The sequence below is a fragment of the Natator depressus genome, chromosome 1 (assembly GCF_965152275.1).
Source record: "Natator depressus isolate rNatDep1 chromosome 1, rNatDep2.hap1, whole genome shotgun sequence".
NCBI lineage: Eukaryota > Metazoa > Chordata > Testudines > Cheloniidae > Natator > Natator depressus.
The window spans coordinates 39,214,157-39,233,055 of NC_134234.1; the positions used below are offsets into that span (position 1 = coordinate 39,214,157).

Genomic DNA, 18,899 nt, shown 5'->3' on the forward strand with positions numbered 1-18,899 from the left:
GAAGGCTTTGGATTCTTTAACCATGGGATGGTGTTCCAAGAAGAAGGATTGCTAGGCAGAGACGGGCTCCACCTAACAAAGAGAGGGAAGAGCATCTTCGCAAGCAGGCTGGCTAACCTAGTGAGGAGGGCTTTAAACTAGGTTCACTGGGGGAAGAAGACCAAAGCCCTGAGATAAGTGGGATACCAGGAGGAAGCATGAGCAGGAGAGCGCAAGAGGGGAGGACTTCTGCCTCATACTGAGAAAGCAGGACAATCAGTGAGTTATCTTAAGTGCCTATACATGAATGCAGGAAGCTTGGGAAACAAGCAGGGAGAACTGGAAGTCCTGGCAAAGTCAAGGAATTATGCTGTGATTGGATCAACAGAGACTTGGTGGGATAACTCACATGACTGGAGTACTGTCATGGATGGATATAAACAGTTAAGGAAGGACAGGCAGGGCAGAAAAGGTGGGGGGGAGTTGCATTGTATGTAAGAGAGCAGTATGACTGCTCAGAGCTCCAGTGTGAAACTGCAGAAAAACCTGAGAGTCTCTGGATTAAGTTTAGAAGTGTGAGCAACAAGGATGATATCGTGGTGGGAATCTGCTATAGACCACCAGACCAGGGGGATGAGGTGGACAAGACTTTCTTCAGGAAACTAACAGAAGTTACTAGATCACAGCCCCTGGTTCTCATGGGGGACTTCAGTCACCTCAATATCTGCTGGGAGAGCAATACAGCAGTGCACGAACAATCCAGGAAGTTTTTGGAAAGTGTAGGGACCATTTCCTGGTGCAAGTGCTGGAGGAACCAACTAGGGGCAGAGCTCTTCTTGACCTGCTGCTCACAAACCGGGAAGAATTAGTAGGGGAAGCAAAAGTGCATGGGAACCTGGGAGGCATTGACCATGAGGTGGACGAGTTCAGGATCCTGACACAAGGAAGAAAGGAAGCAGAATACGGACCCTGTACTTCAGAAAAGCAGACTTTGACTCCCTGAGGGAACTGATGGGCAGGATCCCCTGGGAGAATAACATGAGGGGGAAAGGAGTCCAGGAGAGCTGGCTGTATTTTCAAGAATCCTTATTGAGGTTGCAGGAACAAACCATCCCAATGTGTAGAAAGAATAGTAAATATGGCAGGCGACCAGGCTGGCTGAACAGTGAAATCCTTGCTGATCTTAAAACACAAAAAAGAAGCTTACAAGAAGTGGAAGGTTGGGAGGACCAGGGAGGAGAATAAAAATATTGCTCGGGGATGCAGGAGTGAAATCAGGACGGCCAATCACACCTGGATTTGCAGCTAGCCAGAGATATTAAGAGTAACAAGAAGGGTTTCTTCAGGTACGTTAGCAACAAGAAGGTGGTCAAGGAAAGTGTGGGCCCGGCCCCTTACTGAATGTGGGAGGCAACCTAGTGACAGAGGATGTGGAAAAAGCTTTTTTCACCTCTGTCTTCATGAAGAAGGTCAGCTCCTAGACTACTGCACTGGGGAGCACAGCCTGGGGAAGAGGTGACCAGCCCTCTGTGGAGAAAGAAGTGGTTCAGGACTATTTAGAAAGCTGGACGAGCACAAGTCCAGGGGCTCGGATGCGCTGCATCCAAGAGTGCTAAAGGAGCTGGCGGATGTGATTGCAGAGCCATTGGCCATTATCTTTGAAAACTCATGGCGATCGGGCTAGGTCCCGGATGACTGGAAAAAGGCTAATGTAGTGCCCATCTTTAAAAAAGGGAAGGAGGAAGATCTGGGGAACTACAGGCTAGTCAGCCTCTCCTCAGTCCCTGGAAAAATCATGGAGCAGGTCCTCAAGTAATCAATTTTGAAGCACTTTGAGGAGAGGAAGGTGATGAGGAACAGTCAGCATGGGTTCACCAAGGGCAAGTCATGCCTGACTAACCTAATTGCCTTCTATGATGAGATAACTGGCTCTGTGGATGAAGGGAAAGCAGTGGACGTATTGTTTCTTGACTTTAGCAAAGCTCTTGATCCGGTCTCCCACAGTATTCTTGCCAGCAAGTTAAAGCAGTCTGGGCTGGATGAATGGACTAAAGGTGGATGGAAAGCTAGCTAGATTGTCAGGCTCAACAGGTAGTGATCAATGGCTCCATGTCTAGTTGGTAGCCGGTATCAAGCGGGGTGCCCCAAGGGTCGGTCCTGGGGCTGGTTTTGTTCAGTATCTTCATAAATGGCATGGATTGCACCCTCAGCAAGTTTGTAGATGACCCTAAACTGGGAGGAGTGGTAGATATGCTGGAGGATGGGGATAGGATACAGAGGAACCTAGACAAATTAGAGGATTGGGCCAAAAGAAATCTGATGAGGTTCAACAAGGACAAATGCAGAGTCCTGCAGTTAGGATGGAAGAATCCCATGCACTGCTACAGGCTGGGGACCAAGTGGCTAGGCAGCAGTTCTGCAGAAAAGGACCTGGGGGTTACGGTGGATGAGAAGCTGTATATGAGTCAACAGCTTGCCCTTGCTACCAAGAAGGCTAACGGCATTTTGGGCTGTATAAGTAGAGGCATTGCCAGCAGATCGAGGGACGTGATCATTCCCCTCTATTCGGCATTGGTGAGGCCTCATCTGAAGTACTGTGTCCAGTTTTGGGCCCCACACTAGAAGAAGGATGTGGAATTGGAAAGCGTCCAGCAGAGGGCAACAAAAATGATTAGGGGGCTGGAACACATGACTTATGAGGAGAGGCTGAGGGAACTGGGATTATTTAGTCTGCAGAAAAGAAGAATGAGGGGGGATTTGATAGCTGCATTCAACTACCTGAAAAGGGGTTCCAAAGAGGATGGATCTAGACTGTTCTCAGTGGCACCAGGTGACAGAACAAGGAGTAATGGTCTCAAGTTGCAGTGGGGGAGGTTTAGGTTGGATATTAGGAAAAACTTTTTCACTAGGAGGGGGTGAAGCACTGGAATAGGTTACCTAGGGAGGTGGTGGAATCTCCTTCCTTTGAGGTTTTTAAGGTCAGGCTTGACAAAGCCCTGGCTGGGATGATTTAGATGGGGATTGGTCTTGCTTTGAGCAGGGGGTTGGACTAGATGACCTCCTGAGGTTTCTTCCTACCCTGATATTCTCTGATGCTACATTCTTTTAAGGATTCCCATGGTACATTGCATTCACTGGGAGTTTATACCCTAGCCGTAAAGAGATGTCATTATGGAGGTCGTCAATAAAAGCAGCAATACTGCCTGCAATGATGCTTCCAGCAGTCATCCTGCTGCGCTAGGCAGCAAGACGTCTACAGGAAAGGGCATAAGTCACGGAGGACGGTGCCTTCTCGGTCCAATATTAGCCAGCCAGCCCGTCCTCTGCTAGCTTCGAGCATGCAGTCATTTTGACTTACGTATTGAGAGCCGCATTCCAGTCATGGAGTTCCTGACTCATCTCCAGAGTTTGGAGATGGGCTTGTCTTGCTTCTACAGTGCTTGGGAATCAATAACCATGGACAAATTGGGTGTTAAGCCCATTGGGAGCAGATTATGCCATTCAGTTTCTGTCCATTTTCCCCCATCCCACCCTCCTACACTGTCCCTTTTCAGGGACTCCTTTCATGAGGTCCTGTTCCTTCAGTAGGGTCCATAGACATCCGTGTCTGTCCTTATGCTCTCATCCTTCAACTATGATATGTATATACCCGAAATTGTTAGGTCATGTAGCCACTTACATGTTCTACCATGCAAGATTGTGTCTTTGTCCTCTTCTGGGCTAGTTGAAAGAGGTGGTTCCTTTGTGGGACTTCAGTACTGAGCTGGCTACCCTTATGGGGTCTCTGAGCCCCTGACAACCTGTTCTGTCTCATCTGAGCCAGCAGGTGGCCTTTCTTGTTGCTATAACATTTGCAAGGAGAATAAATGAGCTGCAGGCCTTAATGGCAAATTTCAAAGACAAAGTGACCCTAAGGCTGCATACAGAATTTTTGTCGAATGTAGAACTGCTGAACCACCTTAACCAGATAATATACTGGTCTGTTTTATTCTTAAGCTGCATTCAAGCACAGATGAGGAGCACCTTCATATGTTGGATGTGAGAGGATGTGTGGTGTTGTTTGGTGAGGACTGAACCATTGTGTTCCATCACCTTGACTTTTTGTTTCCTGTGCAGATTGCCTGGAAGATCAGGCAGTCTCTCCATGCACTATTTCCAGTTGGATAACTGTCCTGCATTATGCCGCTCATGGATTAGCTCATATTACTCGTCCACAGCGGTGTCGGGGTCATTTGACGAGAACCCAAGCAACGTTGATCACGTTCCTCAGTGATGTTTCAATATTGGGTATTTGCAGGGCTGCTACATGGTCTTCTCTATATACTTCTACTAAGTACTGTGCTATTATGGCTGAGTCTAGATCAGATGCAAACGTTGGGAAGGTGGTTCCGCAGTCGTTCTTTAGATTCCAGACTCTACCTCCTATGGCTTGTGAGTCACCTGAGTAGAATACACATATGCACCCTACCTGTACTGTAACTGTTCTTTTGATGTGGCTGCAGACTTGTATTCCACGGCCCTGCATCCCCTCTCCATCGGCGTCTCAAATATTGACCTTCAATGAGAAGAAACTGAGGGGAGTTGGGTGTTGCTGCCCTTAAACTGTCATGTTGAAGGGATATGGGCCAGAGAGTGTGAGCACCATCCCTACTGGTCCTGGAAGGCAAAGTTCTTTGCTGCACTGTACAGACGCACACACCTTAGTGGCATACGTGTTTGCACCCAAATCTCGAAGAACAACAAGTAGCTAACAGTCTTTTCTTATGTGAACCATATGTTGGCTTGTTGAAAGCCTCCTGCTGCTGATTCCAGATTTGTTAACTGTTCTGCACTAAAATGTGTAGGACAGATTTTTTCCTACTTCAGCACAATTCCTGAAGCTGTCTAGTTATTTTCAGATTATTCTTCTTCCTCTTGCCTTCTCTCAAGTTTCCTTACTCTAAAGCTGAACAGGAAGATATGGAAAAGATCTTTTTTTCTTTGACTTTTCTTATGACTGTTTGATATCCTGCAGCATATTTCACAGCTACCACAACTTAATTAACCTTTGCACCCTGTAAATATTTTAGCTATTCCTGTGCTCACACTGGTTGCACTCATTTTGTTTACAACCCCTTTTGGGAAGGGGATTACAATCCCTTCCTTTGATTGGGTGCTCAAGCCTGTTAGGAAGACAAGCAGTTGTGAGTTAAGATCAGAGTTAGTGTACTGTTTACTCTGAGACACATCAGAGTAATTGTCACCACTAAACAATTTTCATATGTCTTTATTTATTAAATAAGTTGATAGTGGAAGATGTTGGTAAGTACACTTTACCGAGAGATGATTTTGCCATGTCTTTAGAATCCAATTGCAGTCTCGTGGACCCAGCAGCAGTGTCTTGTGTCCAAACAGCTTGGTCTGAGAATAATTATGTGAGCAATAATGTACCACAAGGGGATGGTGGTGGTTATATCTGATAACTGTATGACTCCAGAACATGGATGTATGATACCAAACCTAAGTGGTATAAACTTCATAATGAATACAGGTGTCTAAAATAACATAACATCTTCAAGAAATATAGCAGCTTCGACAAAAAGTTTCTGTAACGAGTCATCCTGGTCCTATGGTGTTATACAGTATCCTTGCACATTCAGGCTAGTGCATTCTTAGCTAGTAATTATTCCACTGTCTCCGTCAGTTATATCTAATTATATTAAACTCTCTTTTTTTTTAAAAAAAAAAAAAAAAGCACATTCCACAGGATATCTTAAAGATACACACAGGAAAAATCTTTCCCAGAAAAAGTTGATACCTTTTGGACAAAGAGCAGGTAAGCGTCGCTCCTCTGGTAACCGTTTCCTTGATATTCTTTAAAGAATATGTCATGTTTAACCAGTATTCTTGATGTTTGTTGATACTGGAATGGACAAAGATCGTAATGTTGGAAAAATGAGATTGTGACTTTTTAGGGGTGGTGTTTTTGTTTTCATTTTCCAAAAATCTCCTTCTCTGAAGTCTGAATAATGATTTTGCGGGGTTTTAAGCAAGCAAACTATTTCAACCCATTGAGAGACAAGGATGATCAGGACTGCTGTTCTTTCCCCAACATAAGAATCCTTGTCCATTCTAGTTCATAATCTTTCAGACTAAAAATTTGTGTGTAGCTTGTGTAAAAAATATTATTCTATAAATTAACAATGTACTTAAAAGGGAAATCACTTTCTAACCTGTGGCACAAACAAGTCACTGCTGTCTTGGTTTACTTAAATTGTGGTTCTTCTTCGAGTGCTTGCTCGTGTCCATTCTATGTTAGATGTGTGCATGCTGCTTTCACTGTTGCTAGAGATTTTTCCCTTAATAGTAAGGGCTGGCTCTAGTACCTATGAAAAGGACTATACTTAATCTTCCTAATCACCTAGGGTAAGTTGATTTTTCAAAAGTGAATGGCATGTAAACCAATATAGTGCTCTTTTTCTAACTCTGTATAGTTCCAGTGCTTTGGCTGTTGTTCATAGCTTTCTCAAGTTGCAGCAGAGTGAAAGTGGACCAGAGTTGTTTTAGTTTCCCCTGCTAATGTGAAATGTGTAGGCAACGGTGACAAGAATCGGATCATCTTCAATAAGCTGCCAATTCCGAAACTAGAGCAGCAGTAAAGGAAGGCACTAGAATTATTAGTTAGAAGCCTTAATATTTATCAGACACCACCCAAATGGAAGCTACAGAAAATGTCCAAGGATATCACATTGGTTGAGATTCCAGTGCTCTCTGCTTTCTCAGTAGCTGGTAGGGTATTTGGCTCCTTGTGTCGGTGTTGCCCAGGGACAGTGAGGCCCCTCTTCTTAGTTCAGTCCTCTGTTTGAATTTTTTTTAAATCAGGTATATATCTCTGATTTAAAATCAGGTATATAGCTCAGTTTGAGCAAGCAGATGCGTGTGGATGTGTGTGAATTGATATGACAGAGATTTTGAGGAAAGACGTAATTTAGATTGTAAATTCTTTGGTGCAGGGAACCTTTTTATGTATTTATACAGCACCTAGCACAGTGGAGCCCTGATTCATGATTGGAGCCCTTACATATTAACACAGTACAAGTAATAACTAGTAATAAATAAATCCTAGACACAGAAAATATAGGGGGAAAAGTAGAGAACAGTGTAGGAAAAGAAAGATAAATGGATTCAAAGTGTGAAAGGGGTGAAAAGGGGAAAGAGAAAATAATGACAAGAAACGATGTACTATGATCCAAGAAGGAAAACAAGATACAACAAAAGCAAGAGAAACAGTAGTAAGTTATTAAAACATTTTTAACAGTCTATTACAATGAAATATTCTACAGAATACTACAACTATTTTACAGAAGGTGGCATGGTGGAACAATTATTTTTCACTTTGTAGTAGGTTTAGTCCTCAGGCTAATAGATGTCAGGTAAGTCTTTCAAACCCTGTTTATAGATACATGTAATTTGTCTTTATGACTGTTATTTGTAGAAGTGCCTAACTCAGATATGTTTCTTCAGAGCACTGTTTAGAAGACCACATCATCAAGGGGGTGATCATAGTAGTTAGTGTGAAAGAGTGGTAGGCTATCTGCTGATAACTTTAAAAACTTGTATTGTTGAAAAGTGTCATTGTGACTGGTCAGTATGCAATAAAACAATAACATTTGCCTAGGTGTGAATGTTATATGTGCATCAATAGATGTGGGGTATCAATAGATGTTTCATGTGTACTGTTTTCTGAACTGTTCTACACAGGTTCTCCAGAATTAGTTTTTGTCAGCCATGTAATAAACCCGTGCCACTTCTACATTCGGAGATATTCACAGAGGAAAACAGCAATTTTTTTGGAAAAAAAGCTGAGTCACTTTTGTAGTAGTAAGAGTTCATACCTTAGTCCATCAGACATTTTGGAACTAGGTAACTCAAATAATTTTCAAATACTTTACTTAATTTAAAATACCGTATTACAATATCTGTTTAGTTTTACAATTTTTATTCTCCATTCGTAGAATATGTTCAGCTAGTAAAATATCCTATACATTCTGGAGTGAGTGTTGCTCTGGAGAGTCACTATTGAGCTGTGAGAGAAACAGAACACATTTTCACTTATGTTATATAAAGTTAGGCACTCAGATATATATATATTGACACCTAAATGATAGTGGCCTGATCTTCAGAAGGTCTGGAGCACCACAGTTTCTCTTGACTTGAGCAGGAGTTGAGTGCTTTGCACTCCTGAAAATCCTGACACTTTTAAGTCACTGGCTATTGATTTAGCATCTGAATATAGCCATTAATTGGTGTGACTTTATTTTTTAATATATTGACTGAAAATAGATTAAGCCTGATTCATTCATTTTAGTGTATAAACCAACATGTACTCTCATGGGAGAAACCTTCCTTTCTTATGGTTAACTGAGTCTGGAACTGTTGCAGCAGTTAAAGTGAAAATAACATATTACTAGACATCCCTTGTCCCCATGTGATAGATGTTAGTCACATCATTTAATGCATTTCAGGAGAGTTCTCTTATTGAATGGTGATGAGCAGTATAAGAACCAGAATAGAACAGATAATAAAATTGAATAAATACTGGGATTTTATAATCTAGAAATTCAGTATTTTGACAGTTACCTTCCTAAAAATTGCAAAAACAGTCTTAACTTTGGTGGCTGATATGAAGTCTGGTACAGTTACTGAGTGAAGGATTATGTGGCAGTGAAGAACATATTGGATCTCTTAACTGGTCATTTCCAGACATTATAATGTTTGGGTTATTAAAGCTGTAGAATCTTTATAAGGGAAACAATATACTGGTAGTTGTTGGGTTTTATCTGGACTTTGACTTTGTAAAAAGAAACTTGTTTGTTTGCAACCTAACTCAGATTCTTTCTCAAATGATGGTCTCTGTATGTATTCCACACATGGGTACACATATGCTCCATGCTCCTGAGATTGGAGATTTGTAACAAGTGTGTCCATTGGTCCATGCCTGCACAGGTTTTTTTTCTTCATGGTGCTAACCGAGGGCATAAGGGGCAGAGTGGACTGATGCCTTTCCAGTTCCTTCTTTTTGACTCAGGCCATGTGGCAGTATCTCGTGTGTTCATAGATACCTTCATGCTTCTTTAGCAAACCTGTTAATAAATTGTAAATAGTTCTTAATATGGTATTTTTTAGTCTTTGATATAGTTCATATAGTCTAGTTCCCCCCATCTCGGGGAATTTTCCCTGTGGACAAGGACTATACCCAGGGTTTAAGAATTGCATATCCTGGCCCCATTCCTTCTCAGTGAGCGACAAACACCAGTGCTGCTTTTACTGCCTTGGCAAGGCTCACAAATCTGCTAAGTGTTGCATCTGTCACTCCTTCCTCCCCGAACCCATAAGGGGATAAGAGCTTCAGCTAAAGAAGCATCTCACAGACAGGGCCATGAGACCACCTTTAGTTTCAAGCTGGAGAGAGCCCCCTGTACCAGACTCAGTCGATGGCACCCATCCAAACAAGAACTCAGGAGCTAAGGTTTCATTTGCTAAGCCCAAAGAATTGCTTCCTAGGGCTTTTCATGCGAGCAAGGTGCACTCTCACAAGCAAAAGGACAGGTGGTGGTGTCGTCTTCAGAATCTGCCTCCAAAAGAAAGGATTCTTCCCTGGCTTCAACCAAGTTGGGTGAGTCTTTGCATGCAAGTCCTAAGAACTTAGGCTTGCTTGAACCTCATCAACGTGAGAGTGTGGCTCAAAGACGTACAGCTCCACCAGTACTGACTCTAGTGCCAGTGCTTAAAACGAAGGATCAGAACCAACCGGCACAGTCTAAGAGGTCCGGGCTTGACACTGAATCAGTACTGGACCGCTCCTGGAGGGGCCTGCTAGATCCAACAGTCCCAACTAGAGGAACACTCCTGTGCTCTGGGAAGGTCCAAAACCTTCATCTCCCCAAAAGACATCTTCACCTATCCCTGTTTTCAATTCCTACTTCTTTCAAGTCCATCCTTATTCAGGGATATTGAGACACTGGAGGATGAATCTACCTCAAGAGGACACGAATTTCCCCCTATATCTTCTGTGAGCAGGAGCATCCATTTGCCAGTACCGGTGGCTCTGCCATTTGAGCAAGAATCTGCCTTCTCATTGGCTGAGTTGGAAGTTCCAGACAAACAATTGTCTCAATGTATGTGGGTTAGTCCAGACAGACTCTAGAACAATGGTGGGCAACCTGTGGCTCGCAGACCATTTGTTTACATTTGCATGGCCGCCCGCCTTTCCCAGTGGCCATGGTTCACCGTTCTCAGCCAATGGGAGCTGCAGGAAGTAGCGGCCAGCATGTCCCTGTGGCCCACTCCACTTCCCACAGCTCCCGTTGGCCTGGAACAGTGAACTGCAGCCACACAAATGTAAACAAACTGTCTGGTGGCCTGCCAACGGATTACCCTGCAGCTCCATGCTGCCCACCACTGCTCTAGAAGTATAGAAGACCTGGGTTCTATCTACCCAGATACAACTATTCAGATACCCTGTGTCCTGGGGTCCCCCTGACTGGTTGACTTCCTGCTGGTTATTCTTGGCATTCTTGGGATCACTGTACTAAGCACCCCCAATTATACACAAACTATACCTGCTATCTCCTAGCCAGCAGCTGGCTTTGTCAGAATATGGGGCAGAAGAAGTAGTTGACCTGGATCTGATAGTCCTAACTGCTGTCTCATTCTCCTTACCAGATGAGGCAGTTGCTCCTTCTTCACCTTCCCTGTCTGATGACCATAGGCATTATCAGGAGCATCTGGAGAGAGTGACATCTTAGCTCCAGATTCAGTAGAGGAAGTCCAGGATACCCATCACTGGACATCTTACAACCTTCTGGACCCAATGGGGGTGGCCCTTCCAATTAAGGAGGCCATTTTGGAGCCTGCCAGGGCAGTGTGGCATATCCCTATTTCCTTTGCCTGTACCCTTAAACAGCTGAGAAATTTTATTTTGTACCGGCTAAAGGGTCAGATTTCATTTTTTATCCACCCAGGACCCAACTCCCTGGTGGTGCGGGCAGCTGCCGAAAGATTCAGACTTCAACACCCTAAAACAACTCCATATGACAAAGGCACCAAATGCCTTGACCTTCTGGGGCGGAAGGTATATTTATCAGCTAGTTTCCAATTTCAATTTGCTAACTACCAGATCTTTAGCAAAATTCAATTTCACGAACCATTCAAATTTGTGGAATTCAAGAATAAACTTTCCCAGGAGGTCAGGGCTCAATTCCCAGCCCTTGTCAATGAAGGCAAATTGGGGGCTAAGACTCCCCTCCAAGCAGTAATGGACACAGCTGACACTGCATCTAGCACTATTGCCAAGCTTTCGTCATGATGAAAGAGTCCTAGCTTCATGCTGCAGGGTTCCCCAGAGTGATACAAAATACCATTGAGGATCTGTCTGTGAACGAGTTCATTCAGTTCAATGAAAAGATTGACAGGTTGCTACACTTGCTTAAGGACTTCAGGACAACCAGCACTGAAGAGAAAGCACCACAAGTAGATGTATAGGCCCATATTTCTCCCTCAGCTGTTTTACCACCAGTGCTCTTATGAACTGCCATGCAAGTGCCAGTGGATACAAAGACTAAGGTATGTGACTTCCTCTACCTCATTCACCTCTGCACACCCCACTTACCATCCAGGGCTTCTTTTGATGGGACTCTCAAACCACTTTACCTCTATTGATGCTGTCTCCTACTGCCCCCAAAGTTTTGATGTCCACTTCGCCCACAATTGAAGGGTGATAACAGGCAAGTGGGTACTAGAAGTAATCCACTGTGGCTGCAGAATCGAGTTCATCTTCCTCTCTATATGGAGGCAGTCAATTTTATGCAATTCTTGCTTCAGAAACCACATCATGCTCTCAGCAACATACCTAACAGGTGGGCAGAACTCTCTTGTGTGCAGTCTTAGCAGGTAGTTCTCCAGACACTACAAGTGAAAAATATACAACTCTCCTCTGAATGACACATTGGCTCAGTGGAGAAAGCCATCTTGCGATCTCTTTGCCTCAGAGACAAACAGGAAGTTCAGTCTGTACTGCTCCACAGCATCATTAGGTCACTGCTCCAGTGGCGATGCCCTTCTTCTTCCCTGGATGGACCATGTGAGGTATGCCTTTCCTCCCATTCCACTACTTCCTTAGGTTTTTCAGAAGATTCATCAGGTCAGGGCCCTGGTCATTCTCATTACACCCAATTGATCCAAACAGTTCTGATTTCTGGATCCCTTCTGAATGTCAGTCCATCCTCCTTCCCAGAGATGTTCTGAGTTAACCGCAAAATCAGACATTCCAACCTAGACCCTCTTTATCTTATGGCCTGGTATTTGGACAGAACTCAGACCTGGAGCACTCATGTTCAGAGGCTGTTCAAAGTATTCTTAACCACAATAGAAATTTCTCCGCCAGAAAATGCTACCTAGTTAAGTGGAGGTGTTTCTCTACCTGGATGTTACAGGAGAAATGTTCGTCCGCACTGCCCCTTGTACTCTTGGTTATCCGCATGCGCAAAAAACTATGCAGGTACAGACCAGTGGATACTGCTTGCTACAAATTTCCTATCTCAGGCACAGGGAACACATGTATATCCATGCATGGAATACTGAGAATGGACCGCACATCTTGGAGAACCTCCAGTTATAGGTAAGTAACCTCCATTTTCCATGGTCTGTTATGATCCCTGACAGATATAAAAGGGAAACTAGAAATACAAAATGGGAAAGGATTGCCTAGAAAGGAGTACTGCAGAAAAGGATCCGGGGGTTATAGTGGATCCCAGATTAAATGAACCAACAGTTAAATACTATGGCTGAAAAAAAAGGGAATATTGTTCTGGGATATATTAGGAGGAGTGTTGTAAGCAAGACGTGAGAAGTAATTCTTCCACTCTGCTCAGACTGATAAGGCCTGAACTAGCTATATGGTAAAATGTAAACCATGGCAGGATGTACTAAAATGTAATGACAATAGCTTCTAAACTAAGATATTTAAGTCATGGATTTAGTTGGTTTAAAATTGTAGTGTTTTTTAATCTTTATTTAGGTGCAAGAATCTTTATCAACAGTAAAGAAAATGGAATGTGGTGCCGTGGAAATATCACTGAGTTGATTCCCCTGGAAAGTAAAAATAAGGAAAAACCCTGTGGTTCAACAAAATACAAAATTCATGATGTTGCAATGATGCAAGTATTCATGGAAGACTTTGGGAATTCTGAAGTTTTAGTTGGTTCAGGGTATGATTATCGTATCATAACTACATCTATGTCTTTGTGGATAAAAATAGCCTCTTGTCCCAAACTGTGGCATTTCAGCTGTTGGTTTCTGATAGGAGTATGTACTATGAAAATCAATAAAACTACCTTTTTCTCAAATTAATAACCAAATACACAAATGAGTGCTCTGTGACTTGCATACAGCCGCGCACACACAAATATTATATACATTAACCTCTGAGGAAATATATCTAAGTTACGGTACAAGACATGAATGTGTAAAATTGCAGACTTTGAAAATTCAGTGTCTGAACAAGATACATTTCCATGTTGCCACCTATTGCAACTTTATTGCGAATATCGTGATATTTGGTGTCTTTCTAAAAGCACTCCTGTAATCATGACTGCATGAGAATCTTGGCTTTCATTTAAAAAAAAATGGTTTCTAGCCCTCATGGTTACAGAGAGAAGTTTGAAAATGTGATGAAGTGCATCCTATGGGTCAAATCAAAAGGTAAATAAAAAGAACCTAAAATGTGGTGTGGTTTTTGTTTGTTTGTTTGTTTTTTGTTTTTTTTAAAGATTTGTAAACCAGTCTAATGGTTTGAGGGGTTGACTCTTGGTTTTTAAACATCTGAAGTTTGCAATACTGTATTTCTCACAAATGTAGAATAAATTTGTCACTAACAGGCTAGATAGGAGGAATTGTGGTTTTACAGGTCTTAAGAATGAATTGGGAGAACTAATTTTTTTGAGTGATGCTGGAGCTTTTTACACTGCTTTTTCTAATGGCATCAAACCTCGAAAAGCATATAACTCTGTCATGAGCATATTCTATATACCTTTTTTTATACTTTGAAAACATTTTAATATCTTGTGCCAATGAAGTCAGATTGAATTTTGCTTGTTTGATTTCTGTCAGTGTATTAAGATGACCCCCATGTTTTAAAAAAAGACTATTTTCCCTAGTCTCTGAACTGTTTTTGTGGGGAAGTGTAGGCACAGTAGGATTTCTGAGTGGTTTTTTTAGTGCTTGCTGTTGTAGTAACTGAGTGACCTTATGAAGTCAGGCTTCAGAGTAGCAGCCGTGTTACTCTGTATCCGCAAAAAGAAAAGGAGGACTTGTGGCACCTTAGAGACTAACAAATTTATTTGAGCATAAGCTTTTGTGAGCGACAGCTCTCCATCGGATGCATTCAGTGGAAAATACAGTGGGGAGATTTATATACACAGAGAACATGAAACAGTGGGTGTTACCATACACGCTGTAATGAGAGTGATCAGGTAAGGTGAGCTATTACCAGCGAGGGGGGTGGACAGGGGAAACCTTTTGTAGTGATAATCAAGGTGGGCCATTTCCAGCAGTTGACAAGAGTATCTGAGGGACAGCAGGGGGAATAAACATGGGGAAATAGTTTTACTTTGTGTAATGACAGGTTTCATAGCAGCAGCCCTGTTAGTCTGTATTCGCAAAAAGAAAAGGAGTCTCTAAGGTGCCACAAGTACTCCTTTTCTTTTTACTTTGTGTAATGACCCATTCACTCCCAGTCTTTAATCAAGCCTGTTAATTGTATCCAGTTTGCAGATTAATTCCAATTCAGCAGTCTCTCGTTGGAGTCTGTTTTTGAAGTTTTTTTTGTTGAATTGCCACTTTTAGGTCTGTAATCTGTTTATCCCCACCCCCCACCCCCATTCCTCAGACGTTCTTGTCAACTGCTGGAAATGGCCCACCTTGATTATCACTACAAAAGGTAACACCCATTGTTTCATGTTCTCTGTGTATATAAATCTCCCCGCTGTATTTTCCACTGAATGCATCCGATGAAGTGAGCTGTAGCTCACGAAAGTTTATGCTCAAATAAATTGGTTAGTCTCTAAGGTGCCACAAGTCCTCCTTTTCTTATGAAGTCAGTTAACTTCTCTGCCTAAACTTTCCTATCTGTAAAATGAATACATGTTACAGAATTGCTTGTGCTTTCACAGTATTTTGACTTGGCTGTAAGGACAGTTTCTGTAAATAAACTGTAATTTGAACCCAGTCCTTGGAATTGTTTTTAAAAAATGTTAATTCAAAATGGACTTAAATTAAGACCCAGTTCTTTTTATAATATAAAAAACATACTACTTTATACTGATCATCAAATTAAAACTTTTTTTAAGAAATAATATGCTATCTGAAAGCATAATGTAAAATATTATTCCATGGGCATGTTAGCAATAGAAAGGTAAGGGGGAGGTATCATTTGATTTGTAAAAAATCTACAGGATCAGATTTCCAGTGGTGTCATCCTGCCCAGCTCCTCTAGTGGGGATAATTGTATTGTTGGAAATGGGTCAAGTTGGGTATCATTCAAAAGCTCTTTTTCCCATTAACACAATGATGCCAAACATGACAAACCTAGAACAGTTATGTGGGTACATATTCAAGAAAATGTTTTAAAATCAGCTTTTTAAAAATTATATTTTAACACAGGTTGCATTGCTTACAAAAAGATGTAGATCTTTGGTAATCCTAAGGAAGCTGGCCTTGGTATGTAGGACTGAAAACATTTATTCATCAGTTATCAGTGTTGTCTCTGTTTAGGGCACCATTGCTAGACACGTTGTCACGCTGATCTTCGTCCACACATATCTCCGTACAAAGCAGACTGCTAGCCAAACATTTGCAGGGTGGTGAGCATTTGCTCTTTGCACACAACTATTTGATTAACTTAAGGATTGATTTGGGAGCAAATGGTATTTCACACACAACTGGTGTGATCAGTCCATCCTCCAAGACCTATCCATGCCAGTTAGGGGAGTGTTTTGGATGTGTTCAGTCATCCTGGAGCCATTCCATTGCTTGATGATTTGCCCTCTTGATAGGAGGTATAAATGCACCCTTTGTCAGTGGCAGTTTTTCTCCATTTGTCTGCTTCTTGGAAAACATCCACCAGTGTATCTCTGCAAGTGTTGTAATGTTTGTCTTCAAATGGTAGACTCAGCACATGAATGCATACAGTGCATTTGTGACCTCATCAGTTCTGAGCACCTTCGGAGTGAGGAGAGAGTCTTCAGCTGCTGAATCAAATGCCTTCCAGTAAGGTAATTTGATTTTTCCAGCCAGCCAGTAGCATCACATCCTGAAAAGACGTAGAAACCTGACAGTATGGTGGTTTTTAATGGCCCAGGTGATAGGAACACATCTCTGAGGAATATACATGAATTCTGTTCCCCAGCAACAGGCACAAAAATGGAGTCTTGCAGAAGGCTTGGTTAGTATCTCCTAGAGAGCACTAGAACATACATCTCTTACGCAAAAAATCCAGAGTTTAGTAGCGCCTCTGTCTCTGCCATTGATGGCATGCGAGATAATTTTAGTGTCAGTCTTTTCATGTGAAATATGAAGAAACTCCGTTTAATGTGAGGGAGCAACTTCATTATGCTATGTAACAAAAGAATTCTTTGAGCAATTCTTTGCATGCTGGAGCATGTTTCCTGGAAGGTATAGGGTTAACTCATCCTTCATGCAACTATGTGACCGTAGTTTTTTCACTGTGACTTTACGGATGTTTGTAGAGTCAGTGATTTTATGTTGGACAGGTGCAGTACCATGGAGTTTCTTCTTTTTGATATTGATTCCTTTGTAAATGTGTCAAATGCTAGGTCATCATAAGTCCACTATTTTCTCTATACCCTTATAATTAAGTGTTGAGCCAAATTTTTGAAGGTGTTAAGAGTTTCTGGTTTGTTGCGGGCTTGTACCTCAGCCACATTATCTACGATTGCTACACTGAAAGCAATACTGAATACTGAAAGCAATGTGTACTGGTCACATTGTCAGTAGGTGCTGGCTTAGGAAGACTATACAAGATATTCGTTAGTTTTCTTTTCTCCCGGCACACTGACATTGTTCCAATGCATTCAAACATCGATCATGGTACCATGGAGAACTCATATTTCCCAAAGTCTCACATAGATCAACATCACGCTGAGATCTGAAGACAATGAGGAGATGAGCAAACAGTGACCTGTCTGGTTAGCTGTGTAATAGTCCCTGCCACCTTCATGCTGACTTTCTTTGCATTTGAGCACATTTTAGTCTCTTGATTGGAGCCCATAGATTGGCACAGCCTTGGATAATTCTTTTTGAGGGCTTCATACAAGTCATGACCCAACGTATCCATTCAACTGACACTTTTTTAGGTATCATCACTGAAGACTACTTCCATCGTGATATTAATGAGCTCCAGTCTGTCATATGCTGATGGGTTGCCCTTGTGACTAAGCTCATCCTGTAGCTGTAAAGTGGCCCCTTGGCATTTAACAGCACCTAATTAGTCTACGGAGTGCTTGGTTGCTTCTGGGGAAGTCATTCCATTCATGCTTAATATTTAGTTTGAAATTCAAGGAGTTCTGGGGTTGCCAGGAAATACCAGGAAAGATCATTTGGATGCTGTCTGATGCCATCAACCCCCCAATGACTTTGATCTGTTTTTTGTATTCCAGAGCTTTGTCTGAGCCAAGTGCACAGAGGGGAACTAGCAACCTTTAAATAACCCAGTTTCCTTTTGAAATTCCTCCCGTATGTCAGGGTCAGACTTTTCTCTACCCCTTTTTTTTTTTTTTTTTTTTTCAGCGAGGTGTACCAAGTAATCATTGCAGAATGATTGGCTGAATCTAAAGGAAGAAATATTTCACAAAGTCTTATAGTACTGTCAGGTGCAAATTCCAATTAACAGTCCTGACGGGTTAAATAAAGAGCTACAAAGACTCAACCGTCTTCGTGAATCACCGCATCATCCCAAAATGTATCCATTATCATGTTGTGAGCATTAACTGATAAAACAGTACCACCAGTTGAAGGCCACAATTTAACTTTGGGGGGTGTATGTTTGACATGCTTGTGCTAAAGTATAATTTTAAAAAGCGGATTTTTAAACATTTTCTAAAATATATATCTACATAATTGTTCTAGGTTTGTTATGTTTGTGGGAGCAAGGGCTTTCGAATGATACCTAACATGACTCATTTCCAACAACACTGTATTATCAAAATTTCCCCCAACCAGAGGACTTGGAGTTAGGAGCGGGGGGGGGGAGGGAGAGCAAGTTCTCGCTGTCATGCCTTAGAGGGTGACACCATTGAAATTATGATTCTGTAGATTTTTATGAATCAAATGAAACCTCTTATTTTTCTATCATTAACTGCTCACAGAATTACAGATGCTCCCAGACTACGCTGCATTTTTGTACTATCATTGTTTGTTTATATTCCCACTAGGATTGGTGGTGTCCCTGTGGTGAGGCCAGAACAAGTTGTTCTACAGAACTTAGTGGTAAATGACTTGTGTGTGTTTATAAGGAAGCCTGATCCATGTATAGAGGCGCAGCTCAGGGATATTCCTCCGTTAGCAATGCAGTGCTCGCTGAAGGACATAGTTCCCAAAAACTCAGTAAGTAAGTGTTGTTTGTACTGTTTAAGAGAGAATTTCATTCAGGTTTTTTATTATGGAAGTTAAAATTAGTCCTATTTTCGTGACTTTCCAAATACCACAAAAAAACCACAAGGAGAATTCAGAGGTATACAGCAGTTCTGTCAAGTTATATATTAAAAAGATAGGCTTGTGGTTATTTTCCAAACTCTGTATGTAATGATAGTTTACATAGCAACTGGCATTTATTAAAAATAATTAATGTTTTAAAGGATATATTA

General features: G+C 41.8%; 1 protein-coding gene across 1 annotated transcript in view; it reads left to right on the forward strand.

Annotated features, from left to right (window-relative positions):
- The window catches only part of RNF17 (ring finger protein 17), a 210,234-nt gene that overhangs the window by 64,103 nt on the left and 127,232 nt on the right, over positions 1 to 18,899 (forward strand). Inside the window, exons 14-17 of the mRNA XM_074957887.1 lie at positions 5,714 to 5,794; positions 7,720 to 7,881; positions 13,037 to 13,226; positions 18,468 to 18,639. Of these exons, the coding sequence (XP_074813988.1) occupies positions 5,714 to 5,794; positions 7,720 to 7,881; positions 13,037 to 13,226; positions 18,468 to 18,639 (605 nt within the window). The remainder of the gene's footprint in view (positions 1 to 5,713; positions 5,795 to 7,719; positions 7,882 to 13,036; positions 13,227 to 18,467; positions 18,640 to 18,899) is intronic.